The 15,012-nt window shown below is 35.9% G+C and overlaps 1 protein-coding gene across 1 annotated transcript in view; it reads left to right on the forward strand.

Moving 5' to 3' along the window:
* Positions 1 to 12,848, forward strand: part of LOC131688782 (uncharacterized) — a 141,280-nt gene extending 128,432 nt beyond the window's left edge. The window contains exons 4-5 of the mRNA XM_058973299.1: positions 7,301 to 7,422; positions 9,769 to 12,848. Of these exons, the coding sequence (XP_058829282.1) occupies positions 7,301 to 7,422; positions 9,769 to 10,449 (803 nt within the window). The 3' untranslated portion in view covers positions 10,450 to 12,848. The remainder of the gene's footprint in view (positions 1 to 7,300; positions 7,423 to 9,768) is intronic.
* The last annotated feature ends 2,164 nt before the right edge of the window (positions 12,849 to 15,012 follow it).

Raw genomic sequence — 15,012 nt, forward strand, 5'->3', positions numbered from 1 at the left:
AAAATGAGGTGTTTTTCCTCTGAAATTATAGATCGTGTTCATGATCTGAATGCTTTCGAAATGGCACAAAACTATTCAACTGATGCATGATTAAATAAAAAAATAGCCCGGTTAAAAAAACGAAATTTTAATGTGGTACTAAAAATTTTTGGCACTCCGCGATGCAACTGGATGCAAATAATCATTAGTAGGGGAAAGTGAGGCAATATCGCCATATGGGACGAGTTGAGCACCCCCGTTTTCAAAGAATCTATGAACAATTTTCGACTTTTTTGTTTGCACGGAGCATTCGTGCATTCGTCAATCACTATCAGATGATGCAATACTTCAATTGCAACGTAAAACAAATCTTTAATAACAAAAAATATAAAAATCTGACGGGTTGTCAAAGAACTGAAAATGTTAAAAGATTCAAGCTATATGAAATAAGCATTCGCATGACGTATGTGCGCGGTAATTGAAAAATGCATGTGTTATTTAACGTCTATCTAGCTATTTCAAACATGAGAATAATTTAACAAGACTTTATAGTTTCCACAAAAAATCTGCGAAAATGGCTTTATAGTATGGGGCAAAACGAGCACCACGCAAATCTCATATGAGTTTATGCATTAAATCCCGTAAAGTTATCCCTAAGTAAACGTTTTACACCTGAAGTTACTGCGAACGATAAATAATATTTTGCTCGAGAAAATTACTCGCAAAGTTATTATTAAAACAAAATGGATATTTGTATCTCACAGTTCCGAAAATACTGTTAAAAACTATAAGATGAATTTCATTGCCAACTAAATGTCAGTAAATCAATGGAAAATATGATTCTTATTAAGTATAAGTGAAATAAATTTTAAATTTTGTGATGAAATGCCATTTTTTGCGACATGATCATGTTGCCCCTTAATATTGCTCATATTGCCCCACAAGGGTTTTACCAAACCAAAAAATCTATCATTACAAACAACGAATATTTTCAAAGATTTTGAATTTCCTACAGCACGTTTAATAACTGAATGTGAAGAATATGTTGTATTCTACCAATAGAGGGATCCAATTTGGGATTATTTGTATGTTTTGCTGCAGATATATTTGCCTTCAACCTTAGAGTGCTCATATTGCCTCACATTCCCCTAATATTTTTATTTTACATCTCTTCGAAAGACAAACTCGCAATATCATATTACCGTACTAAAGAGACTCTATACACGAGATGTAGAGAATGCGGCATTTCACCAGACCTGGCATCTCTCCCGAAATTACTCCATCAAGCCTATATTTTAATCAAACTATTAGAAACTACACCCTTTTCAAATATGGTTACAGGTTCGAAAAATTCGATTATATTCGTTACACTCCATTTATGTCAAAGCAACCTTCTCAGTCGGTCACATGCCTAGCCTGAGTTGGAAGAAAAATTAAAATTGATCTTACAGGAAATGATTCAATTTCCGCCCGATAGATGAAAGTGCTCCGATTGTCAACGCTCTGCTCCGACGACCGACGAAGACCGTCGCGCTGGTACGCTCATTCCATCAGTCCATCGAGTCGACAGAATGTGGTTTAGTTGAGGTGTAAATCCTGCAGAAGCTGAGATCCCAGTTTTAATGATGATGTTCAATGCGAAAATTAATTATGTTGAAATTGATATTACTGATTGTAATCTGCGTTCCGAAACTGCTGATCAATGTAGTAATTATATTCCAATTAAAATCGCTGAGAAGCTAAGTATGATAAAGGGACACGTGCCATTGAAAAATACACAATCCAATGATATTTTAAATTGAGAATTTATGATCGCACCATGACATTAAGAGAGGATATATTAAAAATGTGTAAAATAAAATAATCGAACAATGAACAAGGAAATGCTGATTTATAGTGCAAGTGATTTTTGTGGTACTAGCACTGATACTGGTGATTAAATAGCACAGCACTGCATACGCCAATAAAAAGCTGGATTGGAAAAGACATCGCCAATGAGTATTACTAGACAAGTACTGACAACACTTCTCCCTACTAGGTAAATTGATGGTAGCGATGTATCTGTTGGCTGGTCGTACGACTCGCCTTTAGAAATGTTTCCACTTGGTTCGGTTAGCTTCAATTGAGATAGAATGCAGTATCCTGTCCCGAAACGAACAGCTTTGTCGACATTCCGCACTCGACGATGCACAAATCCATGTGGAAAGTGAGTATAAAGTTTTTTTTTATTGACTTCAACTATTGTTTGATATATTCTCCATATAATCTGACCTAACAGCATTATGGTCCTGAACAGCAACAAATGATAATCTGCAAATTGATGCTAATTGTTTAATTTATTGGAAATTTTAATGGATGTGTGATTTTATCTCACCCGCGTGGAACGGTAAGTTGCTGGAACCAAAGATGCTGCATTCCTCTTCGGACCCCGACGATCTGGGATTTTGATGTAGCGCACGAGATGTGGTCAAGATTTTTATCTATACATCTCCACCCTCTGCCGCCACTCCCTGCTAATGTTGCTCTTGTCCACCTTAGGGGCTACAGCAGCGCTTATATGGAAAGAGAACCTCGATGCGCACAGAAATGCATCGCCGAGAAGTTAAATTCATTTTCCCAGCCTAACTTGTGTTTAGGTACAGACCGAGATAGAATCTTGATAAATATCGTAATTATTACTTTCAAAATTAGGAGAGCAGCATAAGTTAGAAATGTATACGTTTTAATGCATTCTTCATTTTTTATATCGAAAGCTTGGGAGCATTATGAATTTCTTCCGTATGTGATGATGAGCAATGCTTATGTTGTGATCACTGCGAAAGGCTTTCGACATTCAGAACTTCTAGGACTCTGAGTAGTTATCCTGGAGATTTGGTGCCTTTGGAAAAATACCTTAAGAAGTGAGCATTATTTTGACAAATTTGGTCTGATCTAGATAAGTAAAAACTTATTTTTATGATTTATAGATGACATCCTAGCAAAAACCTTTCTTCTACAAATTTTTTATCTCGGCATTTTTGATATACACATTTGGAAAATTTCTTGTAAAATTACATTATCTATTATGCACATTATAGGAGCGTCTCGTTGAATGTAAAATTACATGAGATCTTAATGTAAAATGATTATTGTAAATATACATGAAACCATTGATTTTTACATACACTGTATTTTACAGTAATGTAACTATACTGCATTACAGAAATTTACAATAGAACTAGTTTTTTCGGCTTGTTGAAAAGAGACAATTAACGAACGTTTTAATATGGTTGTTTCGGATAACTGATGAATTCGCAAACTATGTGCTTAAGTTTATTTTATATTTTTTGATAAAAGTTTCAGGAAAAGGCTTCCGATTATTAATTCGATCTGACGACGTTTGAACAAAATTAATTCAATAGATGCAGTTGGAATATTGGGTGCAGTTACAGCCACTTCAATTTATACTCAATCTTGGTGATCTACTTCAAGTGTTGCTGATAGATGACATGGTTGTGAACTTGGAATAATTGCGGTTCCGATTGGGAGATTCCAATGGTAATACATGTTGTGAATCCTCATGGCCTTGTAGGTAGCGAATGGTTTCCTTGTGCGGCATCGAAATGAGTAGACCAGAGGCTGACCTAGTGAAATGTGCTACGCTGCATGTTTGAACACTTTTCGTGCAATAGATTCGGTGACACTACACGAATCCATAGAGCACTTGCACATTTTGGCTGTAGATTTCTGACAAGTAACATTGTCGAAAATGCTTTTTGTACCAATTTACGATCGGAAATTAGAGAAGCACTCGGGGCATTGGAACAACCGATTTCCATACCCGCGTATATGTCTGAAGCACATTGGAATGCTGGCAATCTAACAATCACACAAAATACACATAAACTTGATAATTTCAAATTTTTTTCGCACTTACGCGCATTATTTGTCTCTGCTTGATAAAATGGCTGACACTTGTTTGTGTCCGATGCACTGAAAAGGATCATTTTCATGGTGAAAACTGAAAGTTACATTTCGTGTAAAGTAAAATGCAGATTATTAGATGAAAACCTACCTCTCACAAGACGCTCCGTGTATGTGCGTCATATGTAATGTAGAATTCCTTTGAATAATATAATTTTCTGCTAAAAATGATAAAAAGCTACATAAATAATACGTAGTTGTAGATGCAACAGGTTATAATATAAATACATCAAATAAAATGTTATATTCAATTGAATATCATGTTACACGTTTATATTTTCGGTTTGATTTGAATTTATGTGTGTTGTAAATTTAATACTTTCTAACGGTGTATAATTTGAAGGTACTCCATTATATTTGCAGATGACGCTGTATACCAGTATATGCAAAATGAATCTATAACGGATTTTGACAATATTTGTATGCATACATCTTCGGCACATAATATTTTATCCCAAAATCATCATAAATATACCATAAAAAGCTAATCGCAAAGAGTTACTCTTATGATTATGACATCTTAGGGCACATGTCATAGACAATTTCGGAAAAAGTATGTTCTACGAAAATATGGAAAATATGAATAACTCATGAAGTGGAAGATTGGCGGCAGCTGAAATCTTGCTTATGTCTAATGAATATCATGGACATCATAATAACGAAGAGTGATGTTTGAATTCTACAGATGTTTGAAATTAGTGAAAATTATATTACACGAGAAAATTCTAGTTAGGTTGATACATTTGACTAATTAATAAAGACTTGAGGATAAAACTGCTTTTCTCGGTGATTTATGCTGGAAAAAGGTTAAGGATCCATTTTAACATTTCTTGCAAAAAAAATGTAGAGGATTTGCTCAAACTTTGAAAACTTTTTCCGAGGCCCGGAGCTCTACCAATTGAAACAATGTCTGTATGTGTGTGTCTGCATGCATATAAACTAATTTCATGTACTTCGATCTTAACGAAACTAGTTTCAAATGAGAGACCTAACGTGACAATTAGACTATTATTGTAAATGTGTTTTTTGGATCTGAGATATGGGTGATTTTGTCAAAACACAACATGTTTTAAGCATATAACTTACAAACAATGCAAATCAATCACGCCACAGTTAGGAAACTTATAAAAATACTTACCTGACAAGCTTTAAATTGCCGGAATCCGTTCCCGAACGACGGAGATGTTAAACATTTTATATTTGTATACCTCACACCAATGTTCAATAACTAAAAATGAGACTGTTACATAAAGAATATTGCTTTACTGGTATTTTAGAGATACGACTGAACCGATTTTGGAAATCAGGGTATGAAAACACATCTACGTGTACCAAGGAATTCGATTTCAAAAGCATTTTGTGAAATCACTCAACAATGTTTTTCAAAAAAATAATATGCAAGTTCACTTCAAAGACCAAATAATGTTGAAGTGCAAATTGAAATCGCGTGAAATTTTTTCAGAATTGATGTATTTACGCCTAGATTTCTCATATAATTCGAATTCATATTATACTTGTGGCATCACCAATAGCAACTGTTTTAATGAATCCCACAATTCTGGTGATAATTTGACTATTTTGCAAGCTTTAGGTTATACTGGTCAATGTGCAAAAATTACCAATTGCATTATTTAAAATAAGGATGTAAGGCATCAATATTCCGCATGATATATAAAAATAATGCCACGGCACTAACCATTTACTATTCCTCACACGTCCCTCCCCACCACTATCTCTCTCTTTCTCTTTTTTCTCTATTTTTCCTCTCTTTCTCTATCTCTTTCTCTCCTTATCTCTCTCCACATCTATCTTACTATTTCTCTAGATCCATTTCTAAGTTGAGTCATACGATTTTCTACTAATCTGAAATATTTGTTAATGTTCAAGCTAGTTTGATGTGTTCGATGTAATTGTGTTGGTTTCGAATGACAAAACTAATTTTGTATGCTTGTATGTAGTTTTTTGCATTTTAGTGCATTTTAGAGTAGAGCAGAAACAAATAGGGTGTGGAGACTATTTTCGCCCTATTTCTATTGTCACCATACCCATTTCAACCCGTTAGTTAGAGCAGCGTCTGCCATCTTTGTTCAACGCATTGGCTCAAATGGTAGTGCGAAAATAGGAGCATTCGATTTGAGTTTTCGTGGCGCTCAAACAGAATTATTTCCCCATTCTCCGGACATTTTTGATAATAATTTGATTCTTGGGAACGAAGCAAGAATACTGATGCCAATTTATGCGCCTTTCATCGATTGTAAGCTGCGTAATTAAAAGAATAGTGTGGTGCCCTCCCTAATGGGGCCAAAATTAGGTCTTTACCCTACAGAATGTAAAGCAGAGCGGAAACAAATTTAGTCTAGTCGGCTAACTATTTCGCAAAACCTCTGCCAAACTAATCAATGATCCAACAGCGATATGTGTAAGAAATGTCTCATCTCACTGCTGGATGGATTAAGTCGATACTCGTTTTACGAGTAGTTTTATTGATATATTGCACAGCGCCATCTACACTTTATACTATAGACGTCTCCCCGGAACATATAAGGAAAATGTCAAAACAAACATTAGAAGAAGTTACGCCAACGAGATAGGAAACTAGGAAGACTGACCGTAATCCGCAAAACCGAAAGTTAAAGCAATCAGCAATATTCAGTACACCAGAAGAGGAGATATCATTGACGAAATCGGTTATCAGCGATGCAGACCAAATATGCGTCAGGCATTATCAGGTGGGACTGAAAATGCTCCACCGTCGAGAAAAAGAAAAGAATTCCACGAAGATTTGCCCGAAATTCTTTAAAATAGTGAAAATTCTTCGATTCCTTATCGGAACTACACGTTTCACCGGCATGGAAGACTAAGCATTTTTCACAGTCAATGAGATTATTGTGACTGAAGCGCAAAAAGATTTTTCTAACAACAACTGTAAATTCTGGAAGTTTTGTTGCGGTGGTTGTTTTCGAGATATTTTTTTTTATTACGACCTTTTCATAATTATTCGCGTTTCTCCACAAAAAAAAGTTGGAAAGTTTTGATTGAAACATCTATTTTCGTTTAGTGTAAGAAAACCCTTAAAACTTTTTTGATTGCCTAATTTATGAAAAACCACGGTTCCTTTTAAATCACGCATCGAGCCGTGTCAAGCAAATTAAAAAAAAGTATAACATTGTTAGTCAGTTGAAAATAAATAAATAAATACAAATACAAATACAAATGCAAAACATAATTTTAATACCTATTCATTTTTTTTTGAGACTGACTATTTATTTTGAAAAACATAGAATCCCATAAATTTTTCAACCTTTGTTCCTCTTCATGTACGTATTAATTATATGTATTTTTTTCTGACTCATTACAGAAACTTTCACCATAGAGGCGTTTCCGTTGCCGAAGAAAAATTTCACTATAGGAGTAGCGATACGCTGCGAAGAAACCGATATGTACTTATGCTTCGACAGAAACTGGAAAATCAAAGGCATGGTAAGCTTTTGACAGTTTAGATTTGGGAACCATAAATTATATCGAAAATAATACAGCGCACAATTATTGAATAGTATTATACTAGCGTAGTTTTACAGTACAAGTTCCTGGAATGTGTCTAAGATCATCAGCGCCTACTATATTGGCTAGCATTGATTATATTGGAAAGTTATTATTGTTATGCTTATCCTGTATTAAATCAACTCAGCCTGTTCAGTAATGATGAGAGGATATCCGCTGGTTTGAGCAGCTCATGAATACTTGCTAAAAAACAAAAATGAAAATCTAGAGAGAAATATCATTTTTTGCTTTCAAGATTAATTAATTTGTACAACCCATCTAACATTTTTAGTGAAAATTCAAATTGTAATTGAATATTGATACATTCACCGAAATGTACACGCCGTATCAACTGCTTACTAAACGCCGCTTTAAGGTGGCAGGCAAGTTTTTTGTGTAACTAGTACTTGTATTTGCTATTTGCAGTAGTAATAAGCCTCGCATTTTGGTTTAAGCGCAGACATTTTTTAAAAAAGAGTTTGATTGATAAGTATAGCTCATTAAACCAATGTTATCAATTCTGTAATCAAAAAAATTGAATTTTTGAATTTTACTGTATGTGATGAATTTGGAACCACTTGCATCTGGTATACTCAACCTTCACAAAACGATGCATAACGAAGGGCTGATTTTGGAGCAAATTGTTTAGTCATTCAGCCCTTCGTTATGCAAATTTGCAACACTATGACAGATTGGCTAAGCGCGTTGTTTCATGAAGAGCGGCCGTTCCTTTCGATCTGGAAATGCCGCGTGGAATTTTGGGGGTATACGCTTATAAATTCAATATAGTACACACAGAAAAAAAATTTGTAGGTTCAATAAACACATGAATTAAATTCAATAAACAAAAACAAACAAAATTCAATTCAATTAATAAAAAGAATTAATAATCATTTTTTATTACTTTATTATTTTATTGAAATTGAAACATAATTTTTGAAATTACAACTGTTTTATTGAAAGCAAAAGTCTATTGTTGTTCTAATAAAAATGTTTTCAGACCAATAAGTTTGTTGGTTGAAGGAATAACAATAAATGATTGGAATCAATAACACATATTTATGGTTTAAATATGCTTATTTTTTCTGCGTGTAGATACCAATCTCAAAGCGAACACCAGAGGAAAAAAATGAAAACACTCTGCTCTGAATTTACATGTATGCTTTATCCTAGGTTTAAAAAGTTCTGTGAAACCTTTCAGATTAATCCAATTATTGATTGCAATTAGGTAGACTATCAGTTTTCGCAAGATTTTAGCAATGATCAGGAGTCAGAGTCACGGACAACTTTAGATAAACAAATTTCTTAATGTTGTTAACCATTGAATTTCAATTGATCTATAAAAACAGTTCACTTTTACAAATTTAAGGATTCACTCATGTTGATTCCATTTTGTTTGGACCTCGATTCGGGCTGTTATGCATTTCGTAAGCATTGGAGCGAACCCAGTCCGACTTGGATTCAAATACGAATTAAACATTAGTTTACTATAACCAAAGACAACAGACGCTTTGGTTCATATTAAACGCGTGTGTAAGCAAGAGCAACTGTCATTTCAAAAACAGTGAGCGACTTAAACACGTTGACCAAACGTGTGTAGAAATCTCAGAGATCGAAGCTATGGTTGAATACAACTGTTAAACTACGTGTAGCAGACAGTTGAGTAGGTGGCAGGAGCGAGTCACTGATTTTCAACGTTGTATATAGATTTGAAAGCTTACTTGCGATTTTAAAAAAAATTGGTGTAGCATACATGTGTTATTTGTACTATAGCCTATAACACAACGTAGCAATCAACTATGATCATTACTGGAGCGTTACATGCCTTGTTCCTTGCGAAGACCACACGCCCACCACGATTACACAAGCGGCAAAACGGCCCTCGGCATGTGATCTAAAATTGTCCAATCTTTCCATTACTACTACAGTGGTACGAAAAGAAGCTTTGCTTTCCTAGAACATGGCCATAAATCTAATTGTACCTCGGATCAATTTTCTGTTGTCTAATAGATAAGACGTACATTGGCACGTCTAATTATTACCTGATTGTGTGTGAGAAATGGGACGGAACACTGTTGAAACAAAAGCGATCACAGCATGATATTATCAAGGCCATTCCAGGTACAGATGATACAATGTTGCGAATAGTGTCTTGGGTTTGGGCTAACCAACACTTTTTGTGAGGGTGTGAGAATGCTTCCTGCTGTGCTACTGAAAAAGAATCCACACTCTTTATGGACGGAGAAATCTATATATGATGTTTTTGTTGTTCTCTTCTCTTTTCAGAAAAACAAAGGCAATATTGTGAATCGATCGCGCTGCCACTTTTACGAGACCCTCAAGAGAGGATACTTTCGTTACCAGTCAGTCCTCAATCAGACGAAATATGTAGGTTTTATCGGCAGCGGTAAACCGATCAACTATAAGGTGAAGCGTCACATCGACGAAAAGTGTTACAATTTCCAGCGCACCAATGCATCCGCGCTTCCTTCGGTGTTTTTCGAGTACAACAACAGTCAAAGTACCGGTACAACTAAAGCAACCCATTCGCACAGACACAAGCACGGTATGGGAGGTGACCAGCAAAGGGCACGCGGTAAATTCCATGCACACCGATCACAGAATCTCGCTGACCAGGAAGCAGTATCATCACAGCAACCCATGCCATCGCAATTTTCCTTCATCAATAATACTGGTCGCCTGACGCGGTTGCTAACTTCCTCGGTGCCGTCTGAAAAAGCCTCACTGATGAGCAATGAGGTGCACACAAGCACTCAAAAGCCGGCTAAAACCGTAAGCACAAAGAAGCAAGTGAAGCCAATGAAGCGGCATGGAAAAACTAACAAGAAGGTTATCTTATACGAAAGCAGCAGCCGTAATAGCAGTGTCAGACATCATCATCACTATGATAATAGGAATAGCAAACCAGACATTGTTCGTGCAACGCCAACTGCGTCTAAACTTTGAGGACAGCGTGCAGTTTCACCGACTGTTCGGGAGGACTCTGTGCTTTCACATCTCTCTACTCTACCGAAATAGAAGGAAACTTGTGCACTGCATGGCACAGTAGATCATTGGCGGTAGTATGACAATGCCAACCATGTTATAAGGTTTACCTACACTTTATCTCTCTGCTCATCTCAATAATCCGTACACGCTTCCACGAATGCAGATTACTAGAGATGAACAACTTTGTATTAGAATGTTACAAAACCGAGAAAGCTTTATTAGAGTTAAATTTGAACCTAAGCATCAATGCATCCTAGAAGTTTATTTAAGCAAGTAATAACACATGATTTCCAAACCAATTTAACATCTATGTCTTTGCTAATCAACTCAAAAAGTATTAATCGCAAAATGACTGAACTAAACTACTGACATCCAGCATACAGAATGACGAAATTCGCAATTCTAAGACACAATATTTAACCATGTACGAGCATTAGAAATTGCTGAGAGCTTTTAGATGCCTTAATCGTTGTATATTTGTACAACCCCGTAATCATAGATCAAAAATGACAGTCATTGAAACACATACATAACAGTAACTCGTAATTGGCGAAAAGCATACGCGATAAGGTCTAAAAGCATCATTTCAGTACATTGAATGTATCTATCGCTAGTCGTTCCTTCAAACTGTGAGCAAAATATGCATTTTGAGCATTTGTTACAACGCCGATTTACGAAAATGCTAGTATATTTTTGATATTTGGTTTGATGAAATCAGTTCCGTTTCATGTAGGTACCTAGCATCGAATGTCTACAACGGGTCTTAGTCCAATCTTCAACTGAATTCCTGCTTTAAACCCAGTAACCAGCCTATTGTTTGAAATGTACAAAGTGCGAATTTCTTGTTTATATAATATGTTCCGTTGTAAATAGTGTAGAAATAATTATGATTGAGTTCATTTTTCACTTAGCGTGCCATTTTACGTTTTTCGCTTTATTTCCATTTGAAATAAATTAAATACCTCTCGGAAAGATGAATACACTAAATTCCGACGCTTTGACAACAACAATAACCGCTGCTAATGTGAACTTGCACAAAAAATGTGACTTAATAGTGTCTGTTAATCGGTGTATTTACGCGAGCATGTTTAGAGCGCGACGCAACCAAATGCTATTTACATTACATATATTGATAACAACCGTACAGTGAACAATAGACTACAAACTAAGGGCGCCAGTTCCACAGCTTGTGCAAAACTAGAACAGAAGAAATACTGACCATACAAAAATCTCAAATATTATACGAATCTCACTAAAGGCTCCCCTCCAATGGTTAAGCAATGCTGCAACCCTAGATTCAGTGACCATTAGGACTTCAGAAACAGAAACATAAATTATTACACAAAACAATGTATGCACTTAAATCGTAAAAAGTCGACGAAAGCAGAAGTATTACACACTATCATTTTATTGAGTCATAAGAAAAAACACATGATTCTTCTCATGCACAGAGTTTGGACAAAATTGTCGATAGTATGTGTGTTGTTTAGGTTAAACATTACTGCCAAAAGTAGAGCAACAATTACAACAATACTCTTCTCTAGGTTTGAGCCCCACTTAGTAAATGAAATAAATCTTAAGACGGCCTATGTTTCCCAAATTGTTCCCATACTCTTTAGGTTTAGTCATCATCAATAATTAAAAAGAGATCCATTCTGATCGATTCTAAATTTAATCCCATGGAAACAGCTATTCTTCTTCAAACATTCCACTAGACGTAATGAAATAAGTCATTGATTTAAGAGTTGTACAGTTATTTTGTTCTGAAGCTGTTGTAAGAACATTGATTTGCGTTTATATTTTTTGGTGTACATACATATAAAATTTTCCGACAGTTTTCGTTTGTACGGTAGCAGCATCTTCCAATTCAATTCGTTTAGGCGTTCAAACCAAGAGTTTAAAATCAGTAGAACAGCCGTAATTTTTGTTTTTCTACAGCGCAACATCAAGTGGGAAAAGCAAATGAAATTTATTTCTAGTTTCCTCCGTGAATTTCAGTATGTTATTGACTCGTTTTGGAAACAGATATTGCAGATTAGCTGATCGATAGAAATTTCACGAGCAGTACAGTAACCAAACAGTTAGGAGGGAACGAGCGAACAGAATTTGCATTGTTATAAATGTACATTATTATATAACTTTGATTTTAGAATATGTTTAGGTTTTCCTTGATAATTACGGTTGATATCGACTTTTAGTGAGTAAGGTTACGAATACAGAATGTAGTATTTGAACAAAATGACAAAATAATATCCTCTTTTTAATATTGAATTGAGCCAACAGTGAATGGTTCACAGTTTCAGTTTAACTTATGAGTACACATAAAATAACAAGATTATTTAACAATAAATTATAATATAAACGACAATAACGAAAACCACGTTGTTAAATTATAGCTATCCGAAATCATATCATTACCTTCGTAGTATGGGGACGGGCATAGCGTAATTGGTAAATCGATTGCCTTGTACGCTCACCTGGGTTCGATTCCCAACCCCGCATATAGGGTTAAAGATTTTTCCAAAAAAGATTTATGTAAACCGAAAATAGAAAAACCCCTATAATCAAAATAAAAAAAATCTTAGTCGTCTGTGAATAGTTTCTTGTTTTTTGGAGGACGAGATTATCGTACGGAAGAAAGAATGCGTCGGACATGTTGAGAAGCGTATGGGAACGAGATTACGAAAACTGAAGAAAGAAAACAAATGGGAAAGGAATGGGAAAGTTGACGGACAAATCAATTGGCCAGCAAACAAAATTTTATGGGCTGGTGATTCGGAAAAACTCAAATTCTGTAGAACATATGCGAAATGCAATCTGGCTGAGCTTCCCTAGAACACTGCTCGTCATCGAACGAAAATTCCCAACACTCAAAGTGTTCACCCAGTAAGGACTGTGCAAGTGTCATTAGGCTGAAGTAAAAGAAACTTTAGAAACTTACGAACATGTCAGGATCTACAAAAGTCTATCATTTAATTATTTATTAGAAAGATGCTTAGGAGCTCATACCCAAAACACCAATAAGTCTCTGAATAGTGGAATCCGTGCCAAATTCTGGTAGGTAGATGGTCAGATGCGAGTTTTTTGACAGTCAATATCTTCAACCAAAGATTTTCAGCGATATTACAAGCTATGGAGATGATGGGAATTACGTTGGGGACTGCAGCTGACTGCAGCTACTATAACGTGAACGTATAACTCGTTCTGAATGCAAAGTGGGTGTCGCGGCAAAAAAAGGCCCCAATTCAACAGAGGGAGTAAAATGTGGTCAACCAAGAACCATTTCGTGATGAGGAAGGTGAACTCTACGCGTTTTCTCGAAAGTAGTGTTTTTTAAGCGGTCAAGTAAGACTTTTCATAGAAGTACTGTACAAGTATGGGCGCCATACAACGCCGTTCAAAGTAGACGACTGGACCGCGTTCAGAGAAGTTTTGTACGATTTGCTCTCAGAAAATTTCCGCCGTATAATAATAGATGCACGTTGCTAGATTTGCCAACGCTGGAGTCTCGCCGCACTTTCTTGCTTAGAGGGTTCATTTTCGATATGTTGTCGAACAATATTGACTGTTCCGACATTCTCTCAAGGATTTATTTTTTTGATCCCCCTCGTTATATAAGGACTCATCCGCTTCTGTGGATTCCTAGGCACCGTACAGCATGTGGCCAGAACAAACCGGTAAACAGATGTTGTTGCTGATTGAACGATACTGCTTTAGTTTATGACTTCATATAACTTCAAAATAAAAATAGTTTCAAAATCCATTGAGTAGATGCTTCACAATTTATTCCTCAAAAAGTGCTCAATTTTAGGCCTCGCGAGTAGAAGATACCCTAAAGACCACTCGGAGCCCCTGAGCACTACTGAGCAAAAGGGCCCTTTTAATTGTACAAGTATAAACTACTGCAGAGAATGATGATCCAAAAGGATCACCAGTATCACTGAGCCTTTTCTACTCCATGTTAGCCAGTGCGAATCAGAATATATGGAGAAGAAAAACGAAATCAGATTTCCGTCACTAACTGCCCATGATCGCATATTTGTCCCTTTTTCTATGGGATTTCCTATCTTTATGGGACAGACTTGCGATCATAGGTAGTACATATGTAGGTATATATGCCCAAGTACGGTGGAACAATAGAAGATGGTTTGAGTAGAGTAGTAATTAGCACTTCTGAATCATCTGACCGTGATTATAGAGCGTAACATACTATATGCGGTGGTGGAAGTTCGAACACAGATGAGCGGCGTACAGTGTGATGAACTTACCAACTACGCTATGCCCTCCCCAGACGGTGTAATCTGATCTTCATAACTATGAGTTGTTGTTTGAGGATGAAGAGGGCACTCTTCATCATCAAACAACTCCGCCAAGAAGCAGGGATGGTTGAGCAAGGCGGATTAAACGCCCATTACATAAATGGACCTGGATTATCCAGACTAGAAAAAAATGTCTTCGTAATACTCCATAACGTATAAAGTGTTAATTGCTCTTTACATGTTAAATCTGAATGTCTCAACA

This window comes from Topomyia yanbarensis, chromosome 3 (genome assembly GCF_030247195.1).
Source record: "Topomyia yanbarensis strain Yona2022 chromosome 3, ASM3024719v1, whole genome shotgun sequence".
NCBI lineage: Eukaryota > Metazoa > Arthropoda > Insecta > Diptera > Culicidae > Topomyia > Topomyia yanbarensis.